At 42.9% G+C, this 18,984-nt stretch overlaps 1 protein-coding gene and 1 non-coding gene across 4 annotated transcripts in view; both read left to right on the plus strand.

Moving 5' to 3' along the window:
* Nucleotides 1-10,142: 10,142 nt before the first annotated feature.
* TRNAV-AAC (transfer RNA valine (anticodon AAC)) lies at nucleotides 10,143-10,215 on the plus strand. Its single transcript has one exon. It is a non-coding gene; the product is annotated as a tRNA-Val (tRNA).
* A 2,951-nt stretch (nucleotides 10,216-13,166) lies between these two features.
* The window catches only part of FLOT1 (flotillin 1), a 32,130-nt gene continuing 26,312 nt past the window's right edge, over nucleotides 13,167-18,984 (plus strand). For 2 of the 3 annotated variants that reach the window (XM_058169882.1, XM_058169883.1), the window contains exons 1-2: nucleotides 13,167-13,263; nucleotides 18,406-18,465. In XM_058169882.1, the coding sequence (XP_058025865.1) occupies nucleotides 18,423-18,465 (43 nt within the window). In that variant the 5' untranslated portion in view covers nucleotides 13,167-13,263; nucleotides 18,406-18,422. The remainder of the gene's footprint in view (nucleotides 13,264-18,405; nucleotides 18,466-18,984) is intronic. The other variant, XM_058169885.1, reaches the window with a different exon arrangement.

Raw genomic sequence — 18,984 nt, forward strand, 5'->3', positions numbered from 1 at the left:
GGACAGGTAGAGGAAAAAGGATGCTGCATTAGGAGGAGACTCTATGGTAGGGGAACCGGACTTCCGGTCAGCTCCAGAATTGAATGGGGAGCTTCTAGTTAGGACCTTTGTGGCTCTTTGGGTGTTTAAGGTTGCCGACTCCTGTTATAGGGTCTCCAGCTTGAGCAGCGGGTTGGACTAGAACAGGGGTCCCAACCCCCCGGTCCATGGACTGGCACCGGGCATGCCAAAAACCAGGCCACACAAACAAGCGTAGCCCCATCCGTGGGATGCAAGCAACACACAAATCCACCTCCCCTCCAGTCCGCAGAAGAACCTCCCTTCATGGAACCGATCCCTGGTGCCCAAAAGGTTGGGGGGCCACACTGGACTAGAAGACCTCCAAGGTTCCTTCCAACTCTTCTGTTATTCTGCTACAATATGAAAAATGGGCCTTTTTGATCTTCACACCTCAGTCCCCACTTGTTTCGCAACAACCCAGAGAACAAGGGAAGCAAGGAAGTGAAATTATTTGGCTTGGAGATTAAGGAGGGATATGATCTCACAATACCTGACACCTCAGAGGAGATAGAGGAGTAATATGTGCAAAGGCAATTACAGAAGTACAAAAGGTCACACCTGCATCAAATGTCTTGGCTTCAGGAAATAAAAAAAAGAAGACATCCTTACAATAAAATGCACTGGACAAAGACGTACTTTTGTTCTTCAGGAATGTGTAAATACCTTTCTCCTTCAGGAGTCTGTGAAATCTGTTTCTTGAAAAGACATGAGCTGTTTCCGGGAACAATTGTTTAATTTAGTTCCTTTAAAGCAGACTATAAGTGACAGTTAATGTGAAATATGCAAATGTAGCTAAAAAAAAAAAGAATTACTGGTGCTGGAATTAACTCTTACTGGCAACAACAGCGGTGTGCAAGAAGGGGATATTTAACGCTTCATTTCCCAACTACAATAAGGACAACTATTAAGACATATAGGGGGGAGAAATTCTATTGGTACAACTTTATATCAACTGGTTAATCGGCCCTTATCGTAGAAGCACTAATCCCAGTGAAAACAAAGTCGCAGAGAAAGTAAAAATTGTCCTTGGGCAGATTGGCAAGAAAAGAGAAAAGGACGGGGATATTGGTAGAGTTTTAATTATGAGCTTTTTCAGTTGGGTCTAAGGAAGCTGCCAAGAATATCTGAAAGGGGTAACGTGTTCAGAAAAATGTCCCAAAGGTGCTTTTTCAAAAGAACTGAAGAAACTTCTTGGATGAGAAGGGAAACGTCTTCAAGGAAAAACAAAAAACATCCAGTTGCCTTTTGAAAAAAGCACCTTTGGGACTAACATGACCGGGATGATTGTGAATCTCCATAGACGTATTTAGAATAACAGATGAGGGACAGTTAAAGGAATCAATCCATTTTGTTGAAATAAAAAGATGATAGATGTCAGGTTTCTAAGGAAGAAAGTTAGTGATTATCCGGAGAACTGTAATTCCAGCCATGTCTAGAAGGTACCAAGTTAGGAACAATGAACATAATGGCTACTGCCCTTAATATCTTTCACAACTGTTGCATTCAGATTTGCACCTTTGGTATAACCCAAGGTGATTGTTGGTTAAGAAAAGACAAACAACTCATTCCGTTTAAATAAGAACCATTCTCAAAGCTCTAAACTAGTAATTCCGTGGTGGCAAACCTATGGCACACGTGCCACAGGTGGCACACGGAGCCATATCGGTGGGCACACGAGCTGAGCTTCGGTGTGCATTTATGCATCGGCTAGCTGATTTTCAGGCCTTCTGGGCCCACTGGAAGTCAGGAAACACACTGTTTCTGACCTCTGAAGGGCCTCCGGGGTTTGTGTGGAAGGCCCGTTTTTCACTCTCCCCAGGCTACAAGAACCTTTCTAGGAGCCTGGGGAGGGTGAAAACGGCCTTCCCCACTTCCCCAGAGGCCCTCCGGAAGCCGGAAATAGCCCATTTCCCAACTGGGGAGAGCGAAAAACGGGCCTACTGGGCCCACTGTGCCATCGCGTGCCAAAAGCGGGGTGGTGTTGCACACACATGCACGGGGTGTGTGTGTTTCATGTGATTATGGGTGTGGGCATGCATGCGTGCGACCCCCGCCCCCATGCTCCCCCCGCCCGCTTTTGGCACATGATGACAAAAAGGTTAGCCATCACTGTAGTAATCCATACTGCAAAGGTAATGCCATGATAATTGTGCCGAAAAACAACTACAAATAACAATTGTCACTTGCTTTAAATGTATGGCTGGAGGACTGGTGCCACAGTTATTAGGTGCAGAATCAGTGCAGTTCAGTAAACTGTTTGGTTGTGATTCTGGCTTCCTCCATTGACTTTGCTTGGCAAATGCCAGCTGAGAAGGTCTTAAATGGCAATAACATGGGATGCTGCAACTGTAAACCTATGCCAGTGGCCAAGTGCCAAATTTTGATCACATGACCATGAAGAAGCTGTAATAATTGTAAGTGTGAGGACCGGTTGCCACCTTTTTCAATGCTCTTGTAACTTTGAATGGCCACTAAGTGAATGGTTGTAAGTGGAGGGGTGACGGGTTTTTACCCTTTCTTCTATCCCATCCCATCCCATTCCATTGTCCCAAAGGTGCTTTTTTCAGGAGGCAACTGGACTTCCTTCTTTTTTCTTTCAAGACATTTCGCTTCTCACCCAAGAAACTTCTTCAGCTCTGACAGGATGGTGGGGAATGGAAGGATTTATAGTCCTTGCAGACAGCTGGACATTTGCATCCTTTTAGAGCAGGGGTCTCCAACCTTAGTAACTTTAAGGTTTGTGGACTTCAACTCCCAGAGTTCCTCAGCCAGCAAAGCTGGCTGAGGAATTCTGGGAGTTGAAGTCCACAAGCCTTAAAGCTACTAAGGTTGGAGACCCCTGTTTTAGAGGGTCCTTGAAGCACTTGGAGGTTTATCTGTATCCTCAGAGTCACCTGAGTGGTGCTCCTGGTTGCTGTAGTGTGCAATTTTTTCTATTCCACTCCACTCCACTCCACTACATTCCATTCCATTCCATTCCATTCTATTCTATTCCATTCCATTCTATTCTATTCTATTCTATTCTATTCGTTATTCCATTCTATTCTATTCAATAGTTTCCAATTCTCAGAGACCGCTTGGACCCATCTCTGCCATTTTCTTGGCAAGGTTTTTTCAAAACAGCTTGCATTACTTCCTTCTGAGGGCCGAGACAGAACGAGTGGCTAAAGTTCCCCCAGCTGAACTAACTGGTTTCTAGCTTGCTGCCTTAACCATTGCACCAAATTGGCTCTTGGATTATAATAATAACATCTAATACAAAACCTAAACCTAAAGAAAACATAAAAGAAAGGAGCCTTAAAGCTACTAAGCCTTAAAGTTACTAAGCTAAAGAAAAAAGGAGGGAAGAAGGGAAAAGAACAATATAAATGAGAAAATAAATATATGAAGACATGGCCTCCAATGTTCATGACAAGTATAAACAAATTTAGTCACTCTTCACCATCTCTAAAGCTACAAACATTTTTCTCTTCATCCCATTCAACAATGTCATTGTGTTGAAGGGTTACAACAGAAATTTCCGAGGGCAATTGCAACTGCTTTGCGGCTACACCATAACACTCTCTTTGGAGTGTTGCCTTCGGAAGTTGTGGGAGCTTCATCACTTGAGACTTTCAAGAAAAGATTGGACTGCCATTTGTCAGAAATGGTGTAGGGTCTCTTGGTTGAGAGGGGCGTTGAACTAGATGACCTATAGCCTTGATGGCGAACCTATGACACATGTGCCACAGGTTCAGCTCTGTCGTGCATGCGTGTGCACCTTCTGCCGGCCAGCTGGTTGTGGGGTCTCTGTTGCCCATGTGTAGGGGGGGCATGCATGGGGGGATACACACGCATAAGCTGGAGGCAGGGTATATGTGGGGCACACATGCACATGTGTGGGGGCATGCATGCATGTGTGGAGGCACACATGCATGTGTTGGGGCATACATGAGGGCCATGCATGCCTTGCATTTGAGAGGTTCCTACACGCATGCTTTGGGCACTCAGTTTGGAAAAGGTTAGCCATTACTGACCTATAAGGTCCCTTCCAACTCTGTTGATCTGTTGATCTCAACTCTCCCAGACAGTTTCTACAGAATCCCAAAATGTGTTCAAGCGTTGATTTTTTGCAAGGTTCCTAAGTGAAGAAAAAAAAATACCTCATGAAGTGTTGATGTTTCTTCTGATTCTGCAAGAGACATTTGTTGTGTAAGAATGCCAGTGTCTTATAAGATCCGGTGGATGAGTTGTCCAAGAGTCGCGAAGATTTCACAATTCTGTGAGTTTACCCTTTTTCAAAATTGCTTTTGATACCTGGTGCCTAAAAATGTTAATACCCTCTAAATCAGGTGTGTAGATAGATATAGATAGAAAGATATGATAGATAAATAGAGAGAGAGAGGGATGAGAGAGAGAGAGAGATATGACAGAGAGAGAGAGAGAGAGAGATGATAGAGAGGAGATAGAATAGATATAGAGATAGATAGGAGGGAGAGAGAGAGAGAGAGAGAGAGAGAGACTGTAGATAGAGAGATGATAGAAAGAGATAGAATAGAGATAGATAGAATAAATAGATAGATAGAGATAGATAGACAAGGACAGATATGATAGATAGATAGATAGATAGATAGATAGATAGATAGATAGATAGATAGATAGATAGATATGATAAGTAGATAGAGAGAGGATAGATAGATAGATAGATAGATAGATAGATGATACTGTAGACACACACAGAGAGAGATGATAGAGATAGACTAGAAAGATAGAGATGATAGAATAAATAGATATATGTAGACAGATATGATAGAGAGAGAGAGAGGTAAAAAGATAGATACAGAGATTATAGAGAGAGAGCTAGAATAGAGAGAGATGATAAGTAGAGAGAAAGAATAGATAGATAGATAGATAGATAGATAGATAGATAGATAGATAGATAGATAGATAGATAGATAGATAGATAGATAGATAGATACTGTAGATAGATATATATAGAAATTATATATAGAGAGATAGAATAGAGAGATAGATAGAGACATGATAGATAGAAGAGAGAGAGAGAGAGACAGACAGATATGATAGACAGACAGACAGACAGACAGATACTAGCTAGCTCTTGGCCCTCATTACTCTTTTCAAACAGGGTTTAGGAATTGAATAACAAAGGGGTTTCTGGGATAAAACTGCATAACCTGCTGAATTAGCCTATTAAGGAAGAAACCAGACCAGTCTGGAGCTGCTAATTGGTTGAATTGGGCTACTATGGCTTCTCCAAGAAATCACAACAAATGCAACCCATTATCAACCTGGGTACTGTGTAAAGTTTTTTCCAGAATTTAGTATTAACAGAAATCGTGGCTCAGGATGTAAATCGAATCATAGTTTGAAACTGTTTAAACAGTTTTTCTTTTTTTTAAAAAATGAATATGCAATAAGTAGAGTGGTTACATTGGCCAAGGGCGATGGGGTAAGAGGAAATGGACTTAAAACTCAGTGCCCTATTACCATCCTGAGGCTGGATTTCCCCAAACCCTCTGCATGTTAGTTGCAAAAGAGAAGATGTTTCCGCTTGAGACAAACTTTTTGGTCATGTTTGTTCAGGACACTCACAGAGAAACCTTCCCCTCACACCAGTGGTGTGTTGTTGTTTTTTACTACCGGTTCTGTGGGCGTGGCTTGGTGGGTGTGGTGTGGCTTGGTGGACATGGCAGGAGAAGGATACTGCAAAATCTCCATTTCCACCTCACTCCAGGGAAAGGATACTGCAAAATCCCCATTTCCACCTCACTCCAGGGAAAGGATACTGCAAAATCCCCATTCCCACCTCACTCTGGGACCAGCCAGAGGTGGCATTTGCCGGTTCTCTGAACGACTCAAAATTTCTGCTATCAGTTCTCCAGAACCTGTCAGAACGTGCTGGATTTCACCCGTGCCTCACACATACACAGACACTCTCATATGGCTTAAGAAGGCTGTAAAATTACCTACCTCTGTATTACCTACTTAGGCAAGCGCAAAGGTGCTGCATTTAAGGACAAGTTGCGTGCTGCCGGAAAGAGAGGAAGTATTGAAGCTGTCCCAACTTGGAAAGCAAAGTTTCGATTTTCGTTGGCCAGAGATGGAAAAGGGGGAAGGACCCATTGCAGAAGGGATGAGCCACTGATGTCTCAAGGATGATATACAAGGCAAGAGGTGGAAGGTGAAAAAGTGAAAAAGCAGAAGAAAGTGGAAAGATTACTAAGATTTACAAAAGACGGCCCAAAATGATTGTTATTGTTGGCTTTACTATATGAAGGAAGGAACGGCTCTGTTGTTTCTCCATTTGTCAGCTTCCTGAGTGTGCATCAGTCTTAGATTAACTAAGAATTTCAGGAAAAGTAGAACCGTCATGGCACGAAAGGGAAGCGGCCTCTACATCTGTCTTCTTCTGACCACAGAGCAGGCATTCAATCTAAGGAAGCAGAACTCAAAAGGGCAACGTAGAGAGAAGTAAAGGAAGGAACATGTGACTTGTCACCACCCTCCTACAATTCAGCTTTTTCAGAGAAGAAAAATGAATGTGGAAGCATGATGGTGTTATTGCATAGCCTATGTTATGTCATTTTTATAAATTCTTCCATATTCTGTAGGCGGAGATTGGATGGATGGATGGATGGATGGATGGATGGATGGATGGATGGATGGATGGATGGATGGAAAGAGAGAGATTGATGATAGAGATAGATAAATAGATAGACAAACAAACAGACAGATGATGGATGGAAAGAGACATAGATAGACAGACAGACAGACAGACAGACAGACAGACAGATGATAGATAAGAGATGGATAAAGATAAATATGGATAAATAGATAGATGGAAAGATGGATAGATATAGATGATAGATAGATAGATATAGATGATAGATAGATAGATAGATAGATAGATAGATAGATAGATAGATAGATAGATAGATAAAGAGATGGATAGAGATGGATAGAGAAAGATAAATATGGATAGATGGATAGATGGGTGGAGAGAAAGTTGGATAGATGATAGATAGATAGATATTGGATAGATGGGTAGATAAAATATAGTTAGTTAGATAGATGATAGATAAATAGAGATATAGATGGAGAGATGGAGAGCGATGGAGACAGAGAGTGAGACAGAGACAGAGAGGGGGAGAAAGAGAATACTGTATATGGGTTGATTTTTATCAAATTGATGTCAGCTCTTACCAACCACCTAGATTTTTCCAGGACGGTCCATTCCATCCTGGTGCTTCCACAGACCAGTATGGAATGACAGATTTGAGTCCTAAGACAAAATGAATTACAACCATAACTGAGCCTGGAATGACGGCCATAAGTCATTACGGTTGTAAGTCAAGGCATCACATGACCAGATTTGAAGTTACAGCCATTTTTTAATGATAGCTGTTAAGCAACCATGGCTGTGGTTAGGTGACTGAATTTTCCAGTAGGGGTGTTTTTCGCCAGAACTAGAACTCACCATCTCCTGGTGATTGGCTCAGTCACCCAGTTGGCTTTCATGCCTAAGGCGGAACTAGAACTCACCATCTCTTGGTAATTGACTCAAAGTCACCCAGCTGGCTTTTTTTTTTTTTTGGCAGAACTAGAACTCACCATCTCCTGGTGATTGGCTCAAAGTCATCCAGTTGGCTTTCATGCCTAAGGCGGAACTAGAACTTACCATCTCTTGGTAATTGGCTCAAAGTCACCCAGCTGGCTTTTTTTGGGGGGGGGACACAGAACTAGAACTCACCATCTCCTGGTGATTGGCTCAAAGTCACCCAGTTGGCTTTCATGCCTAAGGCGGAACTAGAACTCACCATCTCCTGGTGATTGGCTCAAAGTCACCCAGCTGCCTTTCATACCAATTGCGGGACTAGAACTCACAACTCCTGGTTTCTAACCTGATTCATTCACACTAGAGTAAACTGGCTCTCCGAATTACTTAGCAGCACAAAATTACTATCCTCTGCAGATGAGGACACGCTCATCAAGATAGAGGATATGATGTCATGCCTCAGGAGCAGTGGGAGGGGGGGAAGAGGTGGAAGGATATGCAGAAATACTACCACTTATTCACTGGAGCCTCACTCCTTAAGCCACCTTCTCACCCTCCAATATTATACAGGAATGAATAATTCTATCAAGGTATTATTTCTCAGCCATATGCAATTTGCAATTCTCAATCTTCCGACACCAACATGGACCCAAGTATTGGGGTGTCCCAAATCCTGGTTTTAGTACGTTGGAATTTTGAGGTCATCCAACTTTTAGGTGGTGCCAAGCTGGCAAATCTGAATTACGTAGCATATATGATGTGGCAGTAACAAGCTTGCATTTTGCCTGCAGTTTTCTGTGAAACAAGGAAATATGACTAAGAGTTGAGGCTTCTTGAGACTAACATCCTCCAGATTGCATTGCAAGTGTTCTTTTCAAATCTCTAGCAGAAGGAGGCTCTGTTAATCTGCTTCCACAGTTCCTACTTGTGGTTGTTAGCACGTGACTGGGAGATCACAAAGAAATCCCAGGATTACAGAACAGGCTAGGGAAGCAAACTAATATTTTGGAAGAAGGCCACGGCAAACCCCCCTGCACTTCTGTCAGGAAATCCAAATAGTGTAGTCCAGGGGTCTGCAAACTTGGCTCTTTTAAGACTTGTGGACTTCAACTCCCAGAGTTCCTCAGCCAGCAAAGCAGCCAGTAGCTGCTTTGCAAAGCAAAGCTGGCTGAGGAACTCTGGGAGTTGAAGTCCACAAGTCTTAAAAGAGCCAAGTTTACAGACCCCCTGCTGTAGTCGGAGTAACTTGATTTTCTGAGATTCTGAGAAGGTTGACTTTTTGCGTCTCACGATACATAACGGACAAAATTTGTAATCCAGAAGCTAAAACATACGAAGAATAGTTGCAGGCCAGTCTAGAGAAAAGAAGGACATGGGGTGGACATGATAGCCCTGTTCCAGTATTTGAGGGGCTGCCACAAAGAGGAGGGGTCAATTTATTTTCCAAAGCACTAGGAGGGCAGGACAAGAAACAATGGATGAAATTAATCAAGGAGAGAAGCAACCTGGAATTGAGCAGAAACTTCCCAATGGTGAGGACAATTAACCAGTGAAACAACTTGCCAACAGAAGTTCTGGGCGCTTCACCACTGGAGGTTTTTAAGAAGGGACTGGACAGTCACTTGTCTGAAATATTATAGGGTCTTCTGCTTCAGAAGAACAGAGTGGTCCAGCCTCTTTTTAAAAACTTCCAGTGTTGGAGCAACCACAACTTCTGGAGGCAAGTTGTTCCACTGATTAATTGTTCTCACTGTCAGGAAATTTCTCCTTAGTTCTAAGTTGCTGCTCTACTTGGTTAGTTTCCATTGCTTCTTGTCCTGCCCTCAGGTGCTTTGGAGAACAGCCTGACTCCCTCTTCTTTGTGGCAACCCCTGAGATATTGGAACACTGCTATCATGTCTCCCCTAGTCCTTCTTTTCATTAAACCAGACATACCCAATTCCAGCAACCGTTCTTTACATGTTTTAACCTCCTAACCCCTAACCACCTTTGTTGCTCTTCTCTGCACTCTTTCTAGAGTCTCCACATCTTTATTACATTGTGGTGACCAAAACTGGATGCAATATTCCAAGGTGGCCTTACCAAGGCATTATAAAATGGTATTAATACTTCAGGGGAACTTGAATTCTTGATTCTATCCCACTTTTGGACTAGAAGACCTTCAAGGTTCCTTTCAGCTCTATTCTGATTGGTTGATAGGTCACCATATATTTTACAATCACCAGGTGGCATACAATTATATGTGCTCCGATTGGCCTTAACTGATCTGTGCGTGCCATCTACTGGCTGCAAAGTGTGTTGTCATCTGCCTCTGGTTTTTAAAAAGAAACGCTGTTTGCAAAGCATTTTGCAAAAAAGTAGCATTTCCCAGATTGCACTGAAATTCAATCTCAGTAATTCCTCACCCCTGCTGGAAATTATGGCAATTGGTCTAACATAGGGTTCCCCAGTAGTCTAGTGGTTAAGGATTTAGCCCTTGCACTGCCACAGCTGGATTCAATTCCTGGTGACTTTTCTTTTCAAAGGAGTTTCTGTAGTGTAGTGGTTATCACGTTCGCCTAACACGCGAAAGGTCCCTGGTTCGAAACCAGGCAGAAACAGCTCTTTGGTCTTTTTAACAATTAATTGGTGGAAGAGCTTCCCTTCAGAAGTCTGCTCCAACACTGGAGGTTTTTTAACAAGAGACTGGGCAAGCCATTTGTCTGAAATGGTATAGGCTGAGTCTCCTGCTTGAGCAGGGGGTTGGACTAGAAGACCTCCAAGGTCCCTTCCAGTCTGTTATAGTGTTTTTCAAGAATTCCCCAGTCATTCAAAGCCCCAGAGATTGAAAACATCTGGGGACTGTCCTTCAGCAGTGCAGGAGTAAGGGGTTGGGGGGGGAGTCAATTTTTACCTTGCAGCTATCAATGACCAAAAGATACCACGCGTGGGTTGGAGAAGACACACTCTGGGGATGATGGAGAAAATAAGGACATTTCTGCATTGTGTCCCAAAGGTGCTTTTTCAAAAGGCAACTGGACTTTCTGGTTTTTCCTTTGAAGACATTTCACTTCTCATCCAAAAAGCTTCTTCAGCTCTGACTGGATGGTGAGAAATGGAAAAAGATTTATATTCCTTGCAGACAGTTGGCCATTTGCATTCTTTAAGCTCCTTTCTTTATCTCTTTTCCCTTCTCCTCTCTCTCCCTCTCCCTCCCTCTCTCTCTCTCCCCTCCCATCTCCATCTCCCTCATTCCCTTTCCTCTCCAGCTGTTTTCTCTTTTCCATTCTTTCTTCTCCATGTCTTCTCCTTTCTCCTTCCTTCCTCTAGCTCCTTTTTTTTTGTTCCATTCCTCCTCCAGCTCTTTTCCTTTTCCTTCCTCCCTTTCTTTCTTCCATTTTCCATCTCCCTCCCTTCCTCCCTTCTTTCCTTCCTTCCTTCTGCCTTCCTTTCTTCCTCTCTCCCTTCCTTCCTTTACTCCCTCTCTTCTTTCCTTCTTCTCCCACTTATGACTGTATGTCTGTAACCTTGTTGCTAGTATCCTTAAGATTTATATTGTTTCCTAATAGGATTTGTTTGCTTATTTGTACCCTATGACTATCATTACCTTATTTTTTATTTTTTCACACAGTATATATAAGCATAAGCATGAAATAATTATATAGTATATAAGCATATATATATATAAGTATGAGTATGTAATAACTATATTAATTGGATATAACGAAAAGAAACAATAGGATAGGAACGGTAGGCATGCTTGTGCTCTTATGCACTTTCCTGATGAACGTATCTTTTCTTTTATGTATGCTGAGAGCATATGCACCAAGACAAATTCCTTGTCTGTCCAATCACACTTGGCCAATAAAAAATTCTATTCTTTTTTAAAATAATTTTTATTACATTTTTTACTTTACATAACTCTAGTACTCTAGTACAAGCTGGCAGGAATAGCCAACACTCCAGAAGATAGGCTCAAGTTACAGAAAGATCTTGAAAGACTTGAACATTGGGCGCTATGTAACAAAATGAAATTCAACAGTGAAAAAAGTAAGGTTCTACATTTAGGCAAAAAAGCCAAAATGCACCGGTACTGTATATGTGGTACCTTGCTCAATAGTATTACCTGTGAGAGGGATCTTGGAGTCCTAGTGGATAACCATTTAGATATTAATCCATATAGAATAGAATAGAATAGAATAGAATAGAATAGAATAGAATAGAATAGAATAGAATAGAATAGAATTTTATTGGCCAAGTGTGATTGGACACACAAGGAATTTGTCTTGGTGCATATGCTCTCAGTGTACATAAAAGAAAAGATACCTTCATCAAGGTACAACATTTACAACACAATTGATGATCAATATATCAATATAAATCATAAGGATTGCCAGCAACAAGTTATAGTCATACAGTCATAAGTGGAAAGAGATGGGTGATGGGAACTATGAAACGATTAATAGTAGTGCAGATTCAGTAAATAGTCTGACAGTGTTGAGGGATGGTTTAGATTTAGATATGAGCCAGCAGTGTGCAGCAGCTGCTAAAAAAGCCAACACAGTTCTGGGCTGCATAAACAGAGGGATAGAATCAAGATCACGTGAAGTGTTAGTGCCACTTTATAATGCCTTGGTAAGGCCACACTTGGAATATTGCATCCAGTTTTGGTCGCCACGATGTAAAAAAGATGTTGAGACTCCAGAAAGAGTGCAGAGAAGAGCAACAAAGATGATTAGGGGACTGGAGGCTAAAACATATGAAAACGGTTGCAGGAACTCGGTATGTCTAGTTTAATAAAAAGAAGGATTAGGGGAGACATGATAGCAGTGTTCCAATATCTCAGGGGTTGCCACAAAGAAGAGGGAGTCAAACTATTCTCCAAAGCACCTGAGGGTAGAACAAGAAGCAATGGGTGGAAACTAATCAAGGAGAGAAGCAACTTAGAACTAAGGAGAAATTTCCTGACGGTTAGAACAATTAAGAAGTGGAACGACTTGCCAGCAGAAGTTGTGAATGCTCCAACACTGGAAATTTTTCAGAAAATGTTGGATAACCATCTGTCTGTGATGGTGTAGGGTTTTCCTGCCTGGGCAGGGGGTTGGACTAGAAGGCCTCCAAGGTCCCTTCCAACTCTGTTGTTATATTATATTATATTAACATAATCAACAGACTGCCCTTCTGCCTTACTCCCTCCCTCCCTCCTTTACTCCCTCTTCCTCCCTCCTTTACTCCCTCTTCCTCCCTTCACTCCCTCCCTCCCTTCTTTTCTTCCCCTTCTGCCTTCCTTCCTTTTCTTTCTCTCTTCCTCCTTTCCTCCCTCCCTCCCTCCCTTCTTTTCTTCCCTTCCTTCCTTCCTTCCTTCCATCCCATCCCACTCTCGGCCTCAATCTCCCCTATTCTTGGCGGCCACCAGATGGATGTCTAGGTGAGGACCGACGGAGAACGCAGCCACTCTGCCGGCCAGCCCAAGGCGAGCGCGGGCGAGGAGGCGGCGGCGTTGCTCCGCTCCCGCCATTAGCCGCCCCTGCGCCATCGGGAAGCCTCCAGCAGGGGCTGCGCTTGTGGAAAAGCGAAAGTGAGCAGCCAGCGAGGGCTGCCGGGAAAGGCGTCGGCAGGAACGGTTTGTGTCTGTTTGGAGCAGAAGGCAGCGGGTCCTGGGAAGGCAGGTAGGGCCCGGGCGTCGGGGATCCGGGAGTAGATAGAGGGGAGTCTTGCGCCAACGAGCAAAGGAGAAGCGGGCGGTTTCAAGATTGCACGCAACTGCGTTGGGGAATCGTACCTTTTCCCCTTGCGCTTTTTTGCAAAATGCACCCGAATAATAAAAACAGGCCCGCTGCTGCCTTTTTCACAGAGCGGGGCTTGTGTCCTCAGCGAAATTATTCGCATAATTAAACCCTCGCGTGGCCAATAAAGCCCGGGGGGGGGGGAAGGATTCCTATTACCGTAGAAAATTTCCACACTACAGGATGTGGGGCTGTCATCCTGTAGTGTGGAAATTTCCCGGATCACCTTCCCTCTTTGGGTGGGTGGGTGGGTGTGCTTATTTTGAATCACCGGTAACTCACTAGTCCTCATGATCTGACCGCCTTAGTAAAACTCACAGCTCTGCTTTTGATCTAAACACCCCCTGGCTAAATGCAAATGACTAAAGAATTACATCTTCCTGTGGGAAATGGCTCCCAGGGTCTTGGGTTGGGTTTTGCCAGAGGGGGAGAAAAAATATAGTCTCTGCCATTGATTGATGTACATCGTACTTAGAAAAAAAATATGCAGCCAGAAGCAAGACTTGATGGGGAGCACTGGGTGGCAATTAAAAGAGATGAATATCAGGATAATTAGGAGGAATTTATTTTTATTTATTTTGTCACAACAATATATATAAGTGTCATACAAAAAAATTATATAATGTATAAACATATATATGAGTAAATATTAGGAGGTATAAGCATATTTATATATGGGAAGAAGAAAAGAAAAACAATAGGACAGGAACGGTAGGCACGTTTGTGCGCTTATGCACGCCCCTTAGGAATGGGGTGAGGTCAATAGTAGAAAGTTTTTGGTTAAAGTTTTTAGGATTATGGGAAGAGACCACAGAGTCAGGTAAAGTGTTCCAAGCACTGATGATTCTGTTACAGAAGTCATATTGGCACTATTGAGCATTGAAATGCTCTGCTTAGAATCATGGCGCTGGATGGATTCCTTTCACAGAATGTTGTCCTGAGAAGGGGTTGGACTAGGTGACCTCTTTGATCCCTTCCATTTTTATGGATAAATGCAGGTCATCCACTGCAAAAGCCCTGGGCAATGTACATTGCAGGTAGTCCTCAACTTACGACTGTAATGGAGGCCAAGATTTTGGTTGCTGAATAAGGCAGTTAGAAGTGAGTTGTGCCACATTTTGTGACCTTTTTGCCCCTGTTAATAGAATAGAATAGAAAAATTTATTGGCCAAGTGTGATTGGACACACAAGGAATTTGTCTTGGTGCATATGCTCTCAGTGTACATAAAAGAAAAGATACCTTCGTCAAGGTACAACACTTACAACACTTAATGATAGTCATGGGCTACAGTTAAGTGAATTACTGCAGTTGTTAAGTGAATCACACCGTCATTAAGTGAACCTGGCTTCCCCCACTGTCTTAGTCGGAAGCCAGGTGGGAAGATGACATGCTGACCACATGACCTGGGGACAGTGCAACTGTCAGAAAGACATGCCAGTTGCCAAGCAACCAAATTTTGATCACATGACCATTGGAGATACTCCAATGGTTGTAAGTGTGAAAACCGGTTATAAGTGACTTTTTTCAGTGCTACTGGAACTTTGAACCGTCACTAAATGAATGGTTGTAAGCAGGGGTGAAATCTAAAAATTTTCCCTACCGGTTCTGTGGGCGTGGCTTAATTGGTGGGTGTGGCTTGGTGGTCAAGTGATTGAATGGGCATGGGCAATAATAATAAATAATAAAAATAATAAAGTATACAAAACTTGGGAGGCACCGGTCTACCTTCTTTAAAAATAGAGGCCCCGGTCTACCAATTGCCTTTTACTGAGAGGCACCGGTCTACTAATTGCCTTTTTTTGGCAGGCACCGGTCTACCTTCCTTAAAAATAGAGGCACTGGTCTATTAGCTGCCTACAGCGCTGATCAGCTGTAGTGCAGCCCTTTGAAGTGCCGCAGCAGTCATTTAAGGCCGTCCACCGAGAGCTTCAGAGAAGAGGAACAGCGAGGCGTGGGCAGTGGGGGTGGGCAGGGATTTTTGTTATTGGTTCTCCGAACTACCTGCCCCCGTTGCTACCGGATCGCACGATCCAGTCCGAACCGGGAGCATTTCACCCCTGGTTGTAAGTCAAGGACTACCTGTATTTTATGTAACATTCAACATTCTAAAATAACCTTCTGACCTTCAAAACAAGCTGTAGATTAGAGTTTCTCAACCTTAAGATATGTGGACTTCAACTCCCAGAATTCTTAGCAATCAATAGCCATACTGGCTGGGGAAATTCTGGGAATTGAAATCCACATCTTAAAAGTTAGCAAGGTTGAGAATCCCTGCTCTTTGGTTATGTTAGATCCAAGTTATTGTTATTGTGTTAACAATTAACAAGTGTTCTTGTAGAATGATGTTCTTCATCCAAGCACATGCGTTGTGACTTTTGTCACAGTTCCGTGTCAGGATATGTAATTGACTGGAAGGTATTGAAGGTGGGGCTGCCTACAGAAGTGTTCTGGAAAGTTTAGATAATTCAGAGACAAACTTAGTTAACCAGACATAGGGTGGAGATCACTCACCAGTTCTGAATCAGCTATATAACCTCTTTACCCTCTCCTGTCTTGGAGATGAATCCAAAAGTCAATCATGAACTTCGAAGCTCTGTTAACACTTGGAATTTGTATATATGTCCCTTTTCATATTGCCCAAAGTCAAGTTTCAAGTATCTTTACCAGGGGTGCTATTCAGCAGGTTCCGACAGGTTCTGGAGAACCAGCAGCAGAAATTTTGAGAACTGGCAAATGCCACCTCTGGCTGACTCCAGAGTGTGGTGAGAATGGAGATTTTGCAATATCCTTCTCCCAGGAGTGGGGTAGGAATGGAGATTTTGCAATATACTTCCCCCAGGAGTGGGGAGGGAATGGGGATTTTGCATTATCCTTCCCCCAGGAGTGGGGAGGGAATGGGGATTTTGCATTATCCTTCCCCCAGGAGTGGGGTGGGAATGGGGATTTTGCAGTATTCTTCCCTTGCCACGTCCACCAAGCCACGCCCACAGAACCGATAGTAAAAAAAAATGGAATTCCACTACTGATTTCCACCATCTGAGAAGACTTTGGCAACTAAGGAAACACAAGTGTGGCTGAGAAATCCTGGGAGTTGAAATCCAAAAATCTTAAAAGTTGCCACATTTGGAGATGCCCACAATAGAAGTTTAGGAGCAATGGACAAACTCTGATCCACTCAAGATTTTATTTGCTTGTTTTTTGTTTTTAAAAAAATTGGTAATTTCAGCTCTGAGGATTCCAGAGACAAGCCTAAGTAGCAAAACCCAAAATTTGCCAGATTTGTGATCTATAAGGAGGTTCTCTGGATTAGGTACCTTTTAGGTGTGTTGGAGTTTGTGACCTCCATCTTTTGACCTCCATCTCCAGTTCATGTAGAAACCGTGGGAATGGACCTAGCACATCTGGAGAGAACCAGGTTAAGGAAGGTCCTGTGGGAATGTTCATAGAAACAAGCAGCTTCGGCTACACCAGGATTTCCCAATCTTGACAACTTCCAGATGTGTGGACTGTGTGACATTCCAGGAGATGGAATCCATATATTTGGAACTTGCCAAAATCCCTGGGTTGGAGCAAGCTCAGCGACCAGTTTAGTTGGCATCGGTGGCTTCATTACCTTCAGTAGATTCATCAAAAATTCTTCGTCCATAAGAACCAGGAGTGAAATCCAGCAGGTTCTGACAGGTTCTGGAGAACCGGTAGCGGAAATTTTGAGCAGTTCGGAGAACTGGCAAATACCACCTCTGCCTGGCCCCAGAGTGCGGTAGGAATGGAGTTTTTGCAATATCCTTCCCCCAGGAGTGGAGAGGGAATGGGGATTATGCAGTATCCTTCCCCTGGAGTGGGGTGGGAAGGGAGATTTTGCAGTATCCTTCCCCTGCCACGCCCACCAAGCCACATCATGCCCACCAAGCCATGCCCACAGAACCGGTGGTAAAAAAAAAATGGATTTCACCACTGATAAGAACTAACTCTTTGGTGTTTCCAGCATGGATCTTTTCATAATCTAATTGGTGATACTGGGAATGAACGTGAGATTTTCTGCATGCAGAATGGTGTTCTAGCAGCAAGTTACAGTTGTTCCCTGTTCTTTGGGTGCTGGGTCCAAAGTTGGGTTGATTTTAAGGAATCTGAATCATAAACTTGGCTGCAGATTTAGGCACTGGGCAATTCATTGAATAGATTCCTAGGTCTGAAACGGTTTCATTTGAATGGGGGGAAAGATTAGTTGCGTGGGGGGGGGGTGTAGTGTATTTTAAGTCTGGGTGAGGATGAAAAAACATCTACCCTGTTTCCCCCAAAATAAGACATCCCCTGATAATAAGCCCAATTGGGCTATTGAGCGCATGGCAATAAGGCCAAGCGCTTATTTCAGGGTTCAAAAAAAATATAAGACAGGGTCTTATTTTCGGGGAAACATGGTAGTTCTGGAGTGAACTATATCTCCCACTATTGGCCATCTCCCACTATCCAGCAACATCTGGAGGGCTTCACATTGTCCCACCCTGAAGCAAGCAGGATGTATCGCAATACGGGAAACAGAAAGGCCAGATATGAAATGAAATATGAAACTAGAGCAGCAAAGATGATTTGGAGACTGGAGGCTAAAACATATGAAAAGCAGTTGCAGGAACTGGTTATGTCTAGTTTAATTAAAAGAAGGACTACGGGTGAGATGATAGCAGTGTTCCAATATCTCAGGGGCTGCCACAAAGAAGAGGGAGTCGGGCTGTTCTCCAAAGCACCTGAGGGCAGGACAAGAAGCAACGGATGGAAACTTATCAAAGAGAGAACCAACCTAGAAATAAAGAGAAATTTCCTGACCATGAGAACAATTAATCAGTGGAACAACTTGCCTCCAGAAGTTGTGGTTGCTCCAACACTGGAAGTTTTTAAGAAGAGACTGGACAGCGAATTGTCTGAAGGGGTGTAGGGTTTCCTGCCTAAGCAGAGGGTTAGACTAGTAGACCTCCAAGGTCCCTTCCAGCCCTGCTGTTCTGAAACCCCAGTTCTCTGTTTTTTTCCAGATTCTCTAGGTGTCAAGATGTTCTTTACTTGTGGCCCCAATGAAGCCATGGTTGTCTCGGGTAAGTGCTCCATTTCCTGTTCCTTTTTCTTAGCTTTCTTTTTTAAAAAAAAAAAAAAGTTTTCACATAGACATATTATAAATGTACAGTCTCTTATCCATTGTTAATCATATATATACTCTTTACACTTTCATATTAATTCATTCATCATCCTAAGAAATTTTTTACAAAATATAATTGTGTGTGTGTGTGCTTTCATAGGTTTTCACGGGTATAGGTATGTAGGTCTTGGCATATTCAGGTCTTTTCCCGTGTAAGGTTGAGAGTATCTTGGCGATGTTTCGACGAGGTCTCACTCATCATCTTCAGGCTGGTGTCTGCGGCTTCGTGCTTCTCGAGCAAAGAGTGGTCGGAGCTGCCGTCTCTCTATAAATAAATAATATAATATAAATAGTATATAATATATATTAATTATATATATATATATATATATGTATGTATGTATGTATGTATGTATGTATGTATGTATGTATGTAGGTAGGTCTTTGGTTATTCGGGTCTTCTCCCGCGTAAAATTGG

This window comes from Ahaetulla prasina, chromosome 2 (assembly GCF_028640845.1).
Source record: "Ahaetulla prasina isolate Xishuangbanna chromosome 2, ASM2864084v1, whole genome shotgun sequence".
Classification (NCBI taxonomy): Eukaryota; Metazoa; Chordata; class Lepidosauria; order Squamata; family Colubridae; genus Ahaetulla; species Ahaetulla prasina.